The sequence below is a fragment of the Protopterus annectens genome, chromosome 3.part0 (genome assembly GCF_019279795.1).
Source record: "Protopterus annectens isolate FY-2018-M chromosome 3.part0, PAN1.0, whole genome shotgun sequence".
Taxonomy (NCBI): Eukaryota; Metazoa; Chordata; order Ceratodontiformes; family Protopteridae; genus Protopterus; species Protopterus annectens.
This window is the reverse complement of record NC_056731.1, coordinates 1,543,180,997-1,543,200,126: the sequence shown is the minus strand read 5'-3', so window position 1 is coordinate 1,543,200,126 and position 19,130 is coordinate 1,543,180,997. Positions and strand designations below refer to the sequence as shown.

Below are 19,130 nucleotides of genomic sequence, written 5' to 3'. Positions count from 1 at the left end.
CAAAATAAGGTCATTTTTTTGCTGTGTACAGATGATATGAATCTTTTTTTCTGAGCATTATTTGCATTTTATATCTCATTACCTACTTTTTCAAACCACCATTTACATTTTGTTTTATCTTAATCATCCAACAAACTGAGATGATAGTTGATCATGATAAATTTACTTTGGAAGTTTACAAATGGATATTCTGACAATTAAGAAACAAATAATGTTAGACCATAGCAAACCTTTCTCATTTCTTCTATGTAGCAGTCAGTGCAATCCCTTGGCTCACCAGGTTTCATTGTCTTTTTGTGCTCTTCCGCAATCTCCATCAGGAAATATTTAAGTTCAGATGTAGTAGTGAAAATACTTTGACATGGTAGTGGAAGGTGTCCGATAACAGGAAAAGCACGGTAGAGCTTATAAAGAAAATAATATTTTTGTTATCATTTTCTCAATGGTAGAAATTGAACAATAACTATTTAATACATAAAACTAATGATGTTTAAACACTCCTATATTTAAATGCTAGTTAAAACTCAAAATATTTAGATAATTCAACTGGGGTAAAAAAAGGAAGCCAAAAGATTCAGGCTAGCTGATTGGCAGGAAAGGTGCTTTTTGACAGATATATTGCTATTTATCTCCATGAACCAAGCTCTCAGTCAGTGAAACCAGGTTCAGCCATGATAAGTTAATATGCATAGTCTTCACTTGCAAATAATACGTTACACCTGATATCTGCAGTCGAACCTTCACAGGACCATAGATTTTTTCTGCAGTCTTCTCTTAATTGCCATCCCATTCATCCATGACATTGCTACTTTCCATCCAAAAAAAAAAAAAAAACTGTTCCTAGAATCAGTTGCTAGCATCCCATCGTATTTTCATACTACTACTACTACTACCAATCAATTCCTCTTGGCTGTGTCACCATCTCAATCCATTTTCTTGTTGGTGAAATAGTCAGAGGATATGAACAGTGTAGATCATGTCCAGCCTGTCTCTGGTACTACCCAGATATAAATGAGTGTCTAGCAAATATCAAGATTCTGTATCCACCCAGTCATTATTGTTCACCTTGAATGAAATTTTTATTATGCAAAAAGTAATCCTGGTACAGGCATGCCTGTTCCTGCATCCATCTCTGTCTTTAATGTGCATGCATGTAAGAAAAATACATAGTTCATTATCTGGAACCAGAATCTGAGTTTCCTCGATATATGACATAGTAAAGCAACAAAGTTTAAACTTTTTTAGAAGAAAATTGAATATCTCACTGCAGCCTTATCAAAAACACACCTATAAAAGTCAAACTAGTTGTGTATGCATTTTAAGTATATGCATTTGTGTGTGTGTGTGTGTGTGTGTGTGTGTGTGTGTGTGTGTGTGTGTGTGTGTGTGTGTGTGTGTGTGTCCGTATTTCAGGCTGCATGTATGTGTTTGCATATATAAGAAGACTCATCTAAAGACAGATAGATAGGCAGACAGTCAGAAAGACAGAAAGGTAGGCAGACAGACCCATGGAAAGAATGATAGATAGATAGATAGATAGATAGATAGATAGATAGATAGATAGATAGATAGATAGATAGATAGATAGTGATACATAGATAGATAGAGGGATAGATGGATAAAGAGATAGATAGATAGATAGATAGATAGATAGATAGATAGATAGATAGATAAAGAAGAAGGACCAGAACAGCATGACATTTCTTTGACTATTCATTATTCTTATATGATATCCAGAGATAATTCAAGAACAACAATGGAAATACCTTTGAGCTAATTCAGGAACAACAATGGAAATACCCCTGAGCTCATCCATATGTACATGGCATGAACTAATATAGTAAAAGGAACTACAGAATTAGTCCTTGAGGACTTCAATGGACAAGCTGGACTAACTATCCTGTCTACTGATCATCATTCTGAATGTGCCACTGATCCTACTTAACCAACAGCTGCTTCTTTCCACACAATAAATGCCTTATACCTTCTCCACGTTACCAGCTTTCCTCATAATCTCTGATTCCATTACTTCCTCAGAAAGCCAAGTTAAACTTCTTACCACCCCTTGTGAAAAAATCTAATTTTCTCTTATCTCCCTTGAACCATTCTACTTGATTTTTTTGTCTGATTCGTTCCTGTGATTGTATACATCTTATTTCCAAAAAACTGCTGCATCTCATCATTACAGTGAATTTTTTAGAGTCACTAAACATTTTAGTCATGCCATGCCCCCACTACACTTTCTTCAAAACTTCAGAATTGCACACAGTATTTTATCACTATTATTATTATTATTATTATTATTATTATTATTATTATTATTATTATTACTATTATTATTGTTATTATTTTACATAACTTACATTGCTGACTATACTGATGCAAGACAAAGTAATAGAAAATGAAAGCAAAGGTTTTTGTTAGTATTAACTTCATATCTTTGTCTTATTTTGATATTAAGCTAGGTCTACAGGGTTAAGTAGCTGATTTCTACTGTGTTTGTATTGTGCAGGAATGATTTTAACTGCTACTCAAACACTTTTGGAAGTGCAAATCAACCACCCTGTATAGATCTGTGATTTCCACAAGAGTATGACAGCTACAATGAGATAGATATTACAAAGTTGGATAATGCTGAAAAGTGAATTGAAAGACAACACCATCTGCATGAGCTTCATTTGCATAACACTCTTTTACTTTCCTGGACTACAGCTCATTATACATACATTGTATATACATTTCATTGACTGAGGGTGAGAATTTGCTATTTGGCAGCAACAGAATGATACCCAATCTCCATACCTCTCAACCTGTTAGCACAAAAATCTGGACTAAGCCATAAATTATGGGGGAACAAAGGCCTAAAAATAGAGAAACGTTTTAAATATTGCTCTTACAAACTTAGAAAGTTGATAGAATAACAAGTTTTGCATTAGCATGAATTTTCTGATGGGTATGAAGTCTGAAACACAAATGTCTTTCACTATTTCCTGACTTAAACCCTCAAAGATTTACTAATGGTTTGACAAAGAACCACAATTTTGTGAGAAACTGACCAAAACCATGAGGCAAAAATCTGGATATTCTGTGAAAATATGTACAGTTCAGAGGTATGTGGCCAGCACACCCAAGAAGACATTCATTTAAGCAAGAGTTAGAGGTCTCCCTACAACCGGGAATTTAGCAAAATACTAGGACTGCAGTGATATGGTTTCCATCCTTGGAAGTATTAAAGAACAGACAGAAGCTACACCTCTTGCTCCACCCCTTGCCACGCCTTTCTCTGCTCCTTAACATTGTTCAGCCCTTGACTTGCCTCTTATTCCCCTGATTCTTGTTATGAAACCTGTTGCCTGAAGGCAGTGATTTTGCAATCACCAGTATTCTATTAGTTGAAATAAACAGAATATTAAAATTTGCAAAGTCAATTCCACATTTCAAGACCAATCTCACATTATTGGACTGTCTACAAACATGGCTAGGTTGCTATCATGTATACTAATTACTTGATAGCAAGCAATCCATTCAAGAAAGGTGTTTGATAGTAGAGTACAGGTTATTATTTTATGTGACCACATAATGTGTATCTGTCTTTTTTAAAAAGATTTTATATGCATTTTGCTAGGCTGCAAATTAGAAGACATGCTAAGACAGGCTAATTCTGCAATACTAAGCATCCTTAAATATGTAACTGAATGTATTGTATAAACACACGTTATTCTAATACATCATGGGTTGTTGAAATGCAGATCAAGCTGATATAAGTTTTATACCGACATGACACGAAATGGTGCACTGGTGTATGTCATTCGAGTTGTTATCTGAAATGATTATTATAGTGCAAGACAATAATCTACGAGTGAAGTAAAACATATGCATTGACATGAAACATGGTTTAATGGGAATATTAGACTTGAAACATCAGTTTTTATTTTAAGAGCAGACAAATGGTTTTATCCTAAAGTATTTGCTCAGAAAGGAAAGGTAAAGTTAATGAAACATGTATACGGTTCACAACATATTGAGAAGCTTTCATGGGAAATGATGGCAGTACAATGTGTCATAAATTGAGATAATATACCTGCTTCTTTAATAATAAGAAGCAACAGCAGATTAAACATTGTGTGATATCTCATATGTATGTATATCAAGTAGTCTTTGCACCCTCACACCAATTAGCAACAAGTGAACTGCAATGTACGTGTTTAATTTTTGGCAAATGTCCTTCCTTCCTTAGTTACAGTGACTTTTCATAAAAGAATGAGATGACATAGAGAGTAGTAACTTTATCTCAGAATCTATCTAGCATTTGCAGTTTTACAAAAAGTGCATGCTAGAACTCCGAACATCTGCATGAAATACAGTTTTAATCTGTGTGATGACTCACATATCTTCAATAATTTTCCAAGTCCAATGATGATGTTGTAGCATTTCATAGAAAGGGAGGTGACTGATTAAAGAAAGTGAAGTTTTATACAACACAATGTCATCTGCTGTCACCTGCAATGTATGACTTCTTATGTTTATACATGTGATAATTTCTTAGCTCAACTAAGATTCTAACTGATCAGTAAGGATATAGCCAAAGTAATTAAGAATAACTGTGTGTTCTTTACTGCTGTAATGCAATCATCGGTAGAGAATAAGACTGGATTTTGTGGCTGAAATCACAGATATACATTGATTTAAGTGAGTATTCTGCTTAAGAATAATAGAAAAAATAAATCTTAATATGAAGACTTTGCAACATGTTACTTCAAGAGTTGGCAGATAAGATACACAGTGGTGAAAAGACATTTAGAATGATGCAATCATTTATCTTTGAAGTGAAACAAGTATGTTTTATGACCTTCAGAACTGCAAATAGAAAAAACATTATGGCATTTCTTCACAAGGAAAAGAGAAATGAGAGTGACAACATTCTTCTTAATTACACTTATTCTACCCATTCTGTATTTTTTCTAGTGAAGAAATACATATTAAGCTGAAGGTGTGTGACAGACAACTAATGAAATTCATATATCTGAATGTGCACTGATAAATTTAGCTTTCACTTAGTTTTTTTTTAGAGGTAAATTATACAAGTAAATCTTTTGAGCTAATAGCTATAAACTTGAAGAATTTCAACATACCTGGGGATTCAATAAACTCCATGTAGGCGTATTGCGTAGCCTACATGGAGTTTACATGTCAGGGCGATGAGCAGCACTGCTAACTGCATATGCATGCTGCACATTGCACTTACATCAATACAAATGCAGTTTCGTGGCCTGCCAGGAAAGCGTGTAAAGCAGCATAAACACATGCAGGCATGCAAACCTGTTTATCTGCATGCAAACCAGGTCTGTGGGATTCGTAAGAAAGTACCATGAAGATGTACAAACATGGAGTATGAAGACATTTGTTTAGATAAATGTATACAAAAAAAGTTTAAAGATACAGAAAATATTAAGAAAAGTCTAAAATCTATAAAGATTGGAATGTAATGACACACGTATTTCAGATCTAAAGTTACCCAAAGGGAATTATGAGGAGGTAAAGGAGATTGAAGAAAAAACATTTTGAACTTTGGCACTTTAGCTCAAAGTTCATTGACAAGTTATAGGCTAACTGTACTTGCAAGCCAATTTGGGCCTAGACAATTTCCCTTCAAAGGTCAGAATCAAACTCTGCAGCTTTTGTTTTTGAGGTAAATAGCTTGACTATTAAGCCAACCCCAACCTTTTTTAAGGAAATTCAAGAAAGACAGGTCTAGGACTGGTCTCCAACTTCCTTCTTTGTCACCAAAAAGATTCTTGAATAAAATCAATTCTATGCCTGATTTAGGGACACTTGATCTTTGATCTCCAAATGCAGACTTTTCCCAGAATGATGAAAACAGGAGACTGGTTTGCAGTATAAGCCCCATCTTCAAAGCCTTGTCCTTATATTCAGGCTCCTGCAGACTGCTGAGAGACAACATATGCCTGGAGTACAAAGCTTCCGGCAATAAATCTCTATTGGACCTGTTGCACATCTGAAAGACAAATAACTTCAGGAACACCCAATCCAGGGACCTAAACATGCCTGCAACATAAATAGGACATGGTGAAAGGACAGGTATGTATTTCAGAGGTTCCAGTTTCTCCGGAACAGGCTTCCCATCCATGTGTGTGCAGGCTGAGGAAATCCAATTGTAATAACTCATAATATTTCTGCTCAGATACTGGAATTTCACACTGTTCCCCTAAACAGTTATTTTTATTTTTTTTATATTGTTTCAGAAAAATAAAACTCTTCTGAATAGAAATCTGAGGAAACATTTTTTAGAATCAGAATCCTCTACCTGAGGAAAGTTCACTAAAGAATTACCCAACCAGTAAAGTTCCTGTACTTCTGACTGGGATTCAGTGTCAGAAATAATAGAGAAGATTATTTTTCTTTTTGCAGTCAGTGAGGAAATAGGGTTCAAGGTGTTAAATACTTGAAATAACTCTTTTACATGACCCAGCAAAGCATCTCTATCAGTAGTCAAAGAGATAAGAGAAACCAAATGTTTAACCTTCTGCTTCTTTTTTCTAGAAGATTCCTCAGACATTAACTGACTCAAGGCAGAGGCATTTTTCTGGGAATCAGGTACCTTAGCCCAACTATGTGGTAAAGTATCTTCCACTCCCTCCTGGGAGACCAACAAGAGTAGTTGTCTGAAGACTGTGCAGGACATCCCAGCAGCCACAGAAGATATGCCTAATATTTGTCCTCAGTGGCTTCCCAAGGAGCTACACCAGATGGATCCAGGAAAAAATGTGAGTGGTCTGAGGCACCAGATTTGGTCACAGCAGAGTCACCTGCATTGGATGAGATAGAGAAGAAGCCTGATGAACAGCCAAAAGCTCTCTTGAACTGTTCTTTTTCTTTTGGATGGAGGAAGGAAGAAATGAAGACCCTGCCACCTGCTCCATAATTAGCTGGAAAAAGAGCATGACAAGCTGGTAGCAGAGCTTGAACTTGACTGTATTCAAGCATAAAACAACAGAGAATACCCCTAAAACCAATTATTCCAGCCCCATATAAATATTTACAGCAAAAAAGGAAGTTATTACCAAGTTAAGTCACGTTTTGCACTTTTTTCACACAAGCAGGAAAAACAACCATAATAGACCAACTATATTAGTGACAGTCTGTAATTTAACAATTTCCAGCTTAAACATCTTTTTTTACAGCCTGTCTTTGAATGAGTGGTAGCTGACCATTCTTCCATGAAGCCCACTAAACTTGCAAACTTCAGAAACACAAACGTTTTGGCACCAAAACCACTGCTTTTCTGCTGCTCAAAGCCCATCAGCTGTTAGGGTGAATGGAAGAAGGCCTAAAACTTTCAAAACAGGCCAACTAGTCATATCCTGTCAGGATATAATCCATAAGCTAAGGCTACTGCAATGCTGATCTAATGATGAACATCAAAAGAAATGGTGGTGTATGTGTGTGTGCGCGCACATAAACAGGCAGTTACACTGTTACTGCATTTTAAGAATAGCAGAACCACTAATGTGGAAAAAACAAGGGGAATGTAAATGAAGAAAGGTTAAAAAACAGGGATAAAAAGACTAGTAGAGATGTACCACCAATGCTGGTAGTGTACAGGGCTGACTATGACCCAAAAGCTGAATATTTTAGTCACAGCTAATACAATTGATTGCATGGGAAGGGAATATGGAAATGCCAATCACTGAAGGAGGCACATGCTCAGAGCACACATGCAAGAGATGACTTCCGGGGTGGAGATGGGGAAAACAGGTGCCCAGTGCTTTCTGTGGATGGGGGACAGTCCTACAGATGTCACACTGTTATGGATGTGGGGCACAGCAACATCAGTCACACCCACTGCACTGCCACCCATGGGCACTTGCTGGGCTGTACAAGGGTAGTATGGAGAGAAATATGAAAAATCTCAAACTGCTCCTGACTGCTGCTTACATGAACAAGAACACTCGCCCATTTACCTGCTTAACTGAGTAAACTACTGGAAACTTCAACAAAGTAGGGGGCGTGGCCACGATGCCAGTCCGATAGCAGCAGAAATCCATAGCTCTGCTTAGATTTTAATATCCTGACAGGAAATATACTTTAATTTTTAGAAAAATCTAACTAAAATTATACTAAAAGTTAGATTAACACAGACTCTTCATTATTTTCTAAAAATTAATACATAGTCAAGATAATTTTTTAATTATTCCTGTCAGGAAGTTTTCTACTGGAGATCTCAAGATGAGCAACTTGAAGAACCCATACCAGGAGAGTGCAGTGAAGAAAGAACTACATCTTATAACAACAAACATCCAAGAACTGTCACTAAAAACATGAGCAACGTGAAGAACCCACACCAGGAGAGTGCAGTGAAGAAAGAATTACATCTTATGATAACAAACATCCAAGAACTGTCACTAAAAACATGAGCAACGTGAAGAACCCACACCAGGAGAGTGCAGTGAAGAAAGAACTGCATCTTATAATAACAAACATCCAAGAACTGTCACTAAAAACATGAGCAACGTGAAGAACCCACACCAGGAGAGTGCAGTGAAGAAAGAATTACATCTTATGATAACAAACATCCAAGAACTGTCACTAAAAACATGAGCAACGTGAAGAACCCACACCAGGAGAGTGCAGTGAAGAAAGAACTACATCTTATAATAACAAACATCCAAGAACTGTCACTAAAAACATGAGCAACGTGAAGAACCCACACCAGGAGAGTGCAGTGAAGAAAGAACTGCATCTTATAATAACAAACATCCAGGAACTGTCACTAAAAACATGAGCAACGTGAAGAACCCACACCAGGAGAGTGCAGTGAAGAAAGAACTACATCTTATAATAACAAACATCCAAGAACTGTCACTAAAAACATGAGCAACGTGAAGAACCCACACCAGGAGAGTGCAGTGAAGAAAGAACTACATCTTATAATAACAAACATCCAAGAACTGTCACTAAAAACATGAGCAACGTGAAGAACCCACACCAGGAGAGTGCAGTGAAGAAAGAATTACATCTTATGATAACAAACATCCAAGAACTGTCACTAAAAACATGAGCAATGTGAAGAACCCACACCAGGAGAGTGCAGTGAAGAAAGAACTACATCTTATAATAACAAACATCCAAGAACTGTCACTAAAAACATGAGCAACGTGAAGAACCCACACCAGGAGAGTGCAGTGAAGAAAGAACTACATCTTATAATAACAAACATCCAAGAACTGTCACTAAAAACATGAGCAACGTGAAGAACCCACACCAGGAGAGTGCAGTGAAGAAAGAACTACATCTTATAATAACAAACATCCAAGAACTGTCACTAAAAACATGAGCAATGTGAAGAACCCACACCAGGAGAGTGCAGTGAAGAAAGAATTACATCTTATAATAACAAACATCCAAGAACTGTCACTAAAAACATGAGCAATGTGAAGAACCCACACCAGGAGAGTGCAGTGAAGAAAGAACTACATCTTATAATAACAAACATCCAAGAACTGCCACTAAAAACATGAGCAACGTGAAGAACCCACACCAGGAGAGTGCAGTGAAGAAAGAACTACATCTTATAATAACAAACATCCAAGAACTGTCACTAAAAACATGAGCAACGTGAAGAACCCACACCAGGAGAGTGCAGTGAAGAAAGAACTACATCTTATAATAACAAACATCCAAGAACTGTCACTAAAAACATGAGCAACGTGAAGAACCCACACCAGGAGAGTGCAGTGAAGAAAGAACTACATCTTATAATAACAAACATCCAAGAACTGTCACTAAAGCATGAGCAACTCGAAGAATCCATACCAGGAGAGTGCAGTGAAGAAAGAACTGCATCTTATAATAACAAACATCCAAGAACTGTCACTAAAAACATGAGCAACGTGAAGAACCCACACCAGGAGAGTGCAGTGAAGAAAGAACTGCATCTTATAATAACAAACATCCAAGAACTGTCACTAAAAACATGAGCAACGTGAAGAACCCACACCAGGAGAGTGCAGTGAAGAAAGAACTACATCTTATAATAACAAACATCCAAGAACTGTCACTAAAAACATGAGCAACGTGAAGAATCCACACCAGGAGAGTGCAGTGAAGAAAGAACTACATCTTATAATAACAGACATCCAAGAACTGTCACTAAAAATGGACAAATTAGAATAAAAAATGGATATAATCAAACAAGAATGCAGTAATCAACTGGAACTTCTAAATGGAAAAGTAAAAAAAAAATCTGAACAGAATCTTGCCTTAGAGGAAACTGTAACTGACCTAGATACTAGAGTGACAGAAAATGAACATCAAAATAAATTTCTTCTGAAACAAAACACCCAGCTGATTAAGAAACTGGAAGACCCTGTATTTTAAATGCTTTGTTTTATGAATCACAATTGCAGCAAAATAACAAATCTGGTCACTATTATAAAGTACAGTCACACCTGCTTAACATATTTGCAACAGTGTTACCACATGTAAGTTGTATGAAACTAATGCAAATCTGTGTATATTATTCCCAAGATTCAGACATGGCTATTGCAATGTAGAAGCTTTGTATCAGAAGGTGTTTGCATGCAGAAGGTCTCTGCATGCCTGTAAGCCTTTCTGATTCAGAGACCATTCTACCACAATGGTTTCCCTTGCATAATGGCCTTAACATGGAGATCAGTCATGTCGGGGAGATGTGCACTAATGTGGCACTCTGGAAGAGTGGCTAAGGCTAATTAGTCATGTATTCTTACTCAGAAATGTGCTCAGTTCCCTATCAAATCATTGGAGTGATTCAAGGAATTGCTGTGCAAAGTTATTTTTTACTCTAAAATGAACATAGATCTCCATTTTTTGATGGTATTCACCTCTTCACTTTTATGGAGGAAACAAGGTTCACGTAAGTGTAGTGCAGCCATATGTGTGATTGTGTGTGTGTGTGTGTGTGTGTGTGTGTGTGTGTGTGTGTGTGTGTGTGTGTGTGTGTGTGTGTGATTGTGTGTGATTGTGTGTGTGTGTGTGTGTGTGTGTGTGTGTGTGTGTGTGTGTGTGTGTGTGTGTGTGTGTGTGTGCGTGTGTGTGTGCAGGTAGCGGGTTCTTTTGCTTTACCACGTCTTTGTATCACAGACTCTCTCTATAGCACTAACTCATCAACCTGTATTGGCCAGTTAGCATTGTCTAGTAAGTGTAGGCAGAGAGATCTCTTGGAATATTAGCCTATATTTTGTGACTAATGCATACTTGTAAAAAAGTTTGAATTGTCCATATCTGGGTGTAACAGAAAGCATTTGTTATTTTAATCTTATACAGTTGTTAACCAGGCTAATCCAGTGGACACAAGTATCCCTTTTCAAGGGCAACCCAGAAGCATTGTCTGCTTAAGTGACTTGGACAGAGAAACACAGTAAGTGATTGGAGGGAGATGGGATGACACTGCACCAGCAGCTCATTAACAGCTTAGAACCATAATCCTCTTTGTTAACTTCAGATAAGGCACAAATCTTATTTCTTGTTTTGTTTGCTGATTATATTTGGAATTTTATTGTCTGCAGAAAAAATCATTATACTTCTCAAACCCTTTATGTGTGCCATTATAACTGTGCAACAAATTTTTAATAAACTTCTTAATGGTTAAAAGAAAATAAACTTGCAATTTATCACAGAAGTTCTCATGTTTTCAATAACATTTGGATGAAAATATAATGCAGTCAAGAAGTGAAGCTGTCTAGCTGGTCTCAAGGGGGTATTTCTTTTCCAGACTTTAATTTATATATTATCTCTTCTATTATAAAAGTTATTACTTTATTAATAGATCGGTCATATGTCGCAAAATGGAAAGATTATTGTGAGCTAATTAGTATGCACTTCATGAAAATCTCCTTAACACATAAAAATATGATTATAAATAACTCCATGTTGTGGTTGCTAAAGGAATTTTGTACTTCACCTATTACACCTAAACATATGGTCTGTTACCCATTAAATATTATTATTAGTTATCGTAACTTTATATTCATGCACCCTAAGTATAGGGAATGGAATTTTATTGTATTCCCTAGAATTTATACTCAGGGTATGCTTATGTCATCTACTTCTGAAGGAGCTCATTTAGCTATAGATAATAATCTAAAGTACTGGTATCAGCTGATATCTGATAATAAAGTTAAAAATCTAGATTTCTTAAAACAAGAATTTGATCTAAGAGAAACTTGCTGGTTAGAGGTTCAGATCTTTAGACAACATCTCATTGATAGAATAGATCTAATGTCTATAACAGTTAAAGAATCTATTCCAAAACTGATTGATTACTTGATAATAAATTTACAGCATAAAGTTTCTGATAAAGGTAAACTTTCATATATACATAAAATTATCAGACAAGAAACTTTTACAATGTAGATTCATACTGGAATTATTTCACCTCTATTAATGGGGACCCACCAACTCAACAAGATAAACAATATATATTAGAATCTGCTTATAGAACTACATCTTCCATTGTCTGGAGACTTTATACATGGAAATTTTTACATAGATCTTTTATACACCTTTGATGATGAATAAAATTAATAATAAAGATAATCTATGTAAGAGATGTAATGTAGAAATTAATGCTGACTGGGCTCATATGTTTTATGACTGTATGAAGTTGAAAGAATACTGGAAGTCAATTAATGAATTTTTGCAGGCTCTTTTTACAGATAATTTCATTATTTCTAAGTCTCTTATATTATTCAACACACCTGTACCTCAATGTGTTAAAAAGATTAAGCTTCCCTTGTTATGGTCTATCCTAGCAGTGGCTAGGAAAATAATAACTAGAAATTGGATTTCAGATACACCTCCTTCGTTCAATGAATTTAAAAATGTTATGAATATAATGTGTCATATGGAAATAAGCACAATTAGAATGAGAACAACTAGAAAAACATCACATTTTATTGTATGGGATAATTTACAAAATTTGTTAAAAAATTCTAATTTCAATAGCACAGTATTTTAGTTTAATTAATTGATCTGATTGCAGTGGATGTCTTTGTAAATACTTTAGTTGTTTTGTTGAATATTATAATAATACCTATTTTTAATTATTTGTATAAAATTGTTATGATATTTCTCTTATATGTTAAAACAATAAATTTGTTTAAAAAAAAAAAAAGAAGTGAAGCTGTCTCACACAAAAGTGTGATGCTTTCATCTCGAGACAATCTTTTCCTAGAGCTAGTTTACATTATCAACTGGAACTGACTGTAATCTTTTGAAAAGCTGGTACATATTGTATACTTGCACAGTTATGTCATTGATGGTGCTGTGACCATTGTTGTACCAAACCTCTAGGAACAGTTTGTAGCATGTTACCAATAGAAATAACTCATAAAAATGTGCATTCCGTTTCAAAGCACTGAAGGCAGAAATATTTATTTTTTTAAGCACCGTTTTATGCTAAATATATCTGTGAGACATCTTCCCTACACATCTCATCTCCCAAAATAAAACAAAAAATATTTATGTAACCCTAGATGGCCAGGTTTTTCTAGTCATTCTACAGTACTTCTTTCTAAAAAGAAGCAGTGATTAAAATATCCTCTTTTAAACAAATTCTCAGCACTGGGACATCCATATACAGTCCCAACTAATCTTCATTTAAGCATTCACTAAATGTAACACCTCCTTTGAATCCTTTTCAGAACTAACACACTAGTCATAGGAGAGTCTATCGTGAGACACATAGATGTGCCTCTCTCCAGACTAGACAAGGGGAAAGTCAGAGTAAGTTGTTTATCAGGTGCTAGAATCTGCGATATCACTCACGCACTCAAGGCTTTCAACAGCAGGTACTGTTATGACTCTGTCATAGTCCATGTTGGTGTGAATGACTTGAGATGTACCTCTGTGGACTATATGAAGAGAGACATGATTGAGCTCGCTGAATATGTGTCCCAGGCAGATATGTCCCTAGCCTTAAGCAGCATCCTACAATCACCCAGAATGATGCCTCAGCACAAACAGAAAATGATTGACTTTAACAATTGGCTTAGTTTCTGATGTCATTCCAAGAGGATCCAGTATGTGACAGCCTAGGATGATATGATTGACAGACAACGATGCTTTGCCAGAGATGGCCTTCATCTGTCTCCCCTGGGCTTTAGGCTTTTGGCAAAGAGTCTTGCCTCCCAATAGTGTTTTTTTAAGGCAAAGTCATGAGGACAAAAGTACCAATGTGAAAAATTCTTCTAAATGAAATTTAAAGGTCATGCTGCTAAATGCTAGGAGTCTTAATATGAAAATACACTCATTGCAAGCATTCTTGGAAGATGCTGACATCTGTGCAGTCACTGAAACCTGGTTCAAAGCTGTGGAGAGCACCCCAGCCTTACCAGGTCATTTGTCTTACCATACTTTCAGACCCCAAACAGAGGGCTACAAACCCAAAGGAGGCTGGTTTCAATATTTATCAATGACATACACACTTCCAGGCTGGTCAAACAGTATGACACACAGGAGACACCCCAGGTGCAGTTAACTATTGACAAAACACTTATTCAAATCATAGCTACAGACCCCCAACCATGATTCAGGAGGCCCATTTCACCTATCTGGACTTACTTGAATCCATCAAGATTCAACCCTCTAACCTGATCCTGGGTGACTTTAACTACCCAACCATAGAGTGGAGACCTATTCCAGCTCAAACATGAATGCCCAGAGATTCCTTGACTTCATCAGTGCCAATGCATTGGATCAGCTGGTCGACACCCCCACAAGAGGTGACAAATTCCTGGGAGTGTTACTAACCAACATGAATAGCCACTGTAGCACCCCTGCAGTGTCATGCTTCTTCATAAGATCCAACCATAAAGCAATCACTTTCGAAGTCACCATCTCCCTTGCCCCACCCCCTTGCCAGAGTCAAACAAAAAAACTTTTTCAAAGCTGACTACAACCTCTTAAGAGCAGGTTTAAGCAGCTTCACAGCCACCATCCCTTCAATTGAATCAAGCACTAATGTCCAAGCCTACACCAAAAAACTATATGAGCACCCATATAGCTGCATGGACTCAATACTTGACAGGACCAAATCATCTTCCTCAAGGAAGAATAAACCTGTTCGGTGGACAGCAGCAATAAACAGACTCTATAATCAAAGGAAAAATTGCTGGGCAGGACTAAAAAGGAGCAGGTGCCAAGTTGGAAGCAATCTTTCTTTTGTCTGAATAAGCAAATAAGTTCACTCGTGAAATCCTCTAAGGCTAACTTTGAGTCCAAATTGGCCACATCCACTAAGGACAATCACAAGGCCTTCTTCACATACGTCCACAATCTCAAAGGTAACTCCCAAATCTGCTCTGAATTGGTGGTCAAGAATACCACATACACAAATGCCATAGATATAGCCTGCTAGCAGACAAGTTCAGTGAAAACGTCACCCCCTGCCCCCCATCAGTAAACCAGGACATCTCCAGCACCTGCTTCCCTCCCCTCATAACCAGGGAGCAGGTTTATTAATGCCCTCTCAAAGCAAAAAATACACCCTCCATGGGACCCAACAACATCCCTGGCTGTATCCTACATAAACTCAGGCAAGAGCTCTCAGCACCACTAGGCACCCTATTCAAATAAATCCTGTGCACTGGCTTTGTCCCAGCAGAATGGAGGACAGACACTGTCATCCCTTTGCACAAAGGTGGAGCATCCACCAACCCAAGCAATTATTGGCCAATCAGCTTAACAAGCCTGATCTGCAAGGCCATAGAATGCATTATCATGGACCTTACAAACAAGGACATTGGAAACCTACAAATGCTTGATCCCACACAGTTTGGTTTAGTCAAAGGGAGATCATGCTTGAAAACTTGGTGACCTTCTTCAAAACAGTCACCAAAGCTACGGATGAGGGCAAAACAGTGCACACCACCTACCTTGACCTAGCCAAAGCCTTCAACACTATTTCCCACTTGGGCATATTAGATAAACTCTCCCAGCTAGGCTTCAACCCATATGTTACCATATGGGTAGCTAACTGGCTCACTGATAGTACCCACTCAGTCAAAATAGGGGAAATCATCTCTAGTTGTAGACCTGTAACAAACGGTGTACCCCAAGAATCGGTTTTGGGGCCTCTACTCTTTGGGATATACTTTTCTGAGTTGCAAGCCAAAACCAGTGGTCTGTGGCTGACCAAGTTTGCAAATGACTGCAAGCTGGGCACTGTCATTAATTCCCCTAGTGATATGAACATCCCCCAAGAGGGCCTTAACCAAACTGATGACTTGCTCCAGAAGCATGGCTTCAAACTGAATGCCAAGAAATGCATCATTATCCCCTTTGGGGAAAATGGTATCCCCACTAATTATCACATTATTAACAACATATTAAGCATGCAATCAGTCATGAGGGACATGGGCATTCAGGTTGATAGCAACCTGACTTTTGACCACCATGTTGCCTCCGTTATATGGAAGACTTTCTATATGGCCCACCTCATCAGTAAGGGTATTTCATCCAGAAGCAAGGAGGGAATAACATCCCTGTACTCCTCCCTTATCAGACACATTAATGAGTACAATGTCCACTTTGGCATGCACTTTGCCAAGCACATTCAGCAGTAGGAGAAATCACAGAGGTTCCTGACCAGGGTCTCGACCATCTATCCTATACAGATAGGCTAGAATCCCTGTCCCTCTATTCAGTCTCATACAGACTGCACAGAGGTGACCTGTGTCTGGCATACAAGGCCATCTCAGACTCGGCCTTGATGGAACTGCTGCATATCCTTAAGTAAACTCCACTTGCGCAACCCGCATGCAAGGTCTCAACCTGGTCTGTGACATTACTAGAACTTGTTGGTGGGCTAGATTTGTGTCCCAACAACTACCCATCTATGGAATAGATTTCCTCTCCATGTCAAGCAGAGTACCTCACTAGCCCTTAACCAATAATTAAGTGCAAACACTTTTACACATCATATACAGATGGTAAGAATAGTTACAAGGGGCAGCATGTCACTGGATACCATCCTGACAAACATTCTTTCCAGCTATTATAGCCTATGAAAACCTAAATGCTGTTCCACCATTTTGCTTTAACCACAATACAGTGCCATTTCTCATATATTCCAAATCAAATCTAAAAAAGGATATTTTAAGTGGCAACTATGGTTGTATCATCACCTTGCATCAGTCATGTGGGATTATGGATCCCCTTCAGGTGACTGACCTTCCGAAATGATGAATGGCATATGACCAAGACCATATGACCAACATTTCAGAAGATCGAACAATGTAGTGCAATCTCGGAGTTGGTATGTTTAATTAACAAGGGGGGGGTAAGGGGGCTTGCCCCTGCGAAAAAAAAAAAACATTGTTTTTAATTTTTTTTTGTTTAGTTTTGACCTTCCGAAATGTCAGTCATATGGTCTCGCATATGACATTCAGCATTTTGGAAGGTTGATTAACCGAAGGGGTTCAGAGATCACCCCCACACAACCTATTAGTGACTCATTCATAGCTATTTACTATATTTTAAACAACTATATCAATTACTTCATAACCATGAGGCATAAACGTAAGTGAACTTCTGAAAAAAAAAGACCCAAAATGTAAAACTGGAAAATCAACAAATTATTATACAAAATGAAAAAGAGTATATAGGCCCTACAAATGTTACCCAATGCACCACAATAAGGCTTAATTTCATATGAAAAATCAGTGTAACACTAAAAATAAACTAAGCTTTGCTTGAGATAAAATTTGCCATTAGGACGGATGATAGCAACAAACATTTTTACAGGTATGTCTTTTTTTATAGGTATTGTAAGGCAAATAAATGGCCTTTTCTTTGCCAAATACTATATTTCTGCAGTTACACCTGGTAATGAAGGGGAGGAAACAATAATGTAGCATGCTAGAACATAAAAGTATCATCATAACATAGCCAAACACATACAGCTAACACACTACCCTGCAAAGTTAGAGCAAATTTCAGGCCACAAAAGGAAGCTTCATTCACTTCTCCTCCCTGCAACACAATTTTACTTGAAGTAACACATGCAATGGTCATCTCAGCCTTTAATAAGGTCAGAAAGACCAGATAAGACTTTCTTTATGCAAACAAAAATAGCTTATTATACTTGAAGATGCACATTTGTAACTATGGGTTATATCTCTGATATCTGAAAGCTGATTGTTGTGGTCCTCCTACATACACCAATAGTTACAACTTGTTAAGACTCAACAATCACAATCACATTTTGCATGGTGACAGAAAAAAATACATCATAGAAATTACTCAAGCAGACATGGAGAAACCTCATTTTCCCTGACCTAACACCATGTGGTTAAAGTCTCATATGCTTAACCTTGTGAATTGTTTCTCAAGTGTATGACTGCCACCTTAGATAAAAGTGTATGTATCCATTTAGCTTACCATCTGACTAAAGCATTCAGCATTATATCCCATGATGAAGTTATACATACACTTATGGATCTACAAGAGAATGAAGTCATACTAACTTGAGTCCTCAACTGAATACCTGGGTACACCTAGCTGATAAGAATAGGAGGACTCCTATCTTCACCATTCCCTGTCATCAGTAAACACCCTTTTTGGAATACTTTTCTCTAACTTCAAAACTGACTATAGGTATTTGGCTCAATAAATATGCAGTTGACCATAACACAAGAAACTTGCCTTTAATTCCATTGATACCACTATCTTTGAAATCACAATTAACATTACCCATGAATGGCACGGTAGAAATAGCCTATCCTTCAATGTCAAAAAGTGCAGTGTTCTGGCATTTGGCAATTGTCCCCCAACCTTTCTTCCCAGCTTTATACAGTACTAATTTGCAACAACTAAAAGCTGACAAAGGAGTAACAAGCATTCTACACAATGACATTTCCCTTTCTACCCATTTAGCTGCTACCATCAGCAAAGTATATGGAGTTGATCCCTCCTTGGGATCAAGATCCATGGCAGGGAGCTAGTTTTCCCCATATATTGCTGTTATCATTTCAATTACAGAGTGCTTCATTTTCTGAAACCTAACCAAATATCATCTGATCCAACTAGTGAAAGTAAAAAGATGCCTCAAAAAAGGAATCAAAGGACGT

At 37.2% G+C, this 19,130-nt stretch overlaps 1 protein-coding gene across 1 annotated transcript in view; it reads right to left on the bottom strand.

Annotated features, from left to right (window-relative positions):
- LOC122796834 (cytochrome P450 2J5-like) overlaps nucleotides 1-19,130 on the bottom strand; it is a 571,510-nt gene that overhangs the window by 180,901 nt on the left and 371,479 nt on the right. Inside the window, exon 5 of the mRNA XM_044065577.1 lies at nucleotides 231-404. Coding sequence (XP_043921512.1) covers nucleotides 231-404 — 174 coding nt within the window. The remainder of the gene's footprint in view (nucleotides 1-230; nucleotides 405-19,130) is intronic.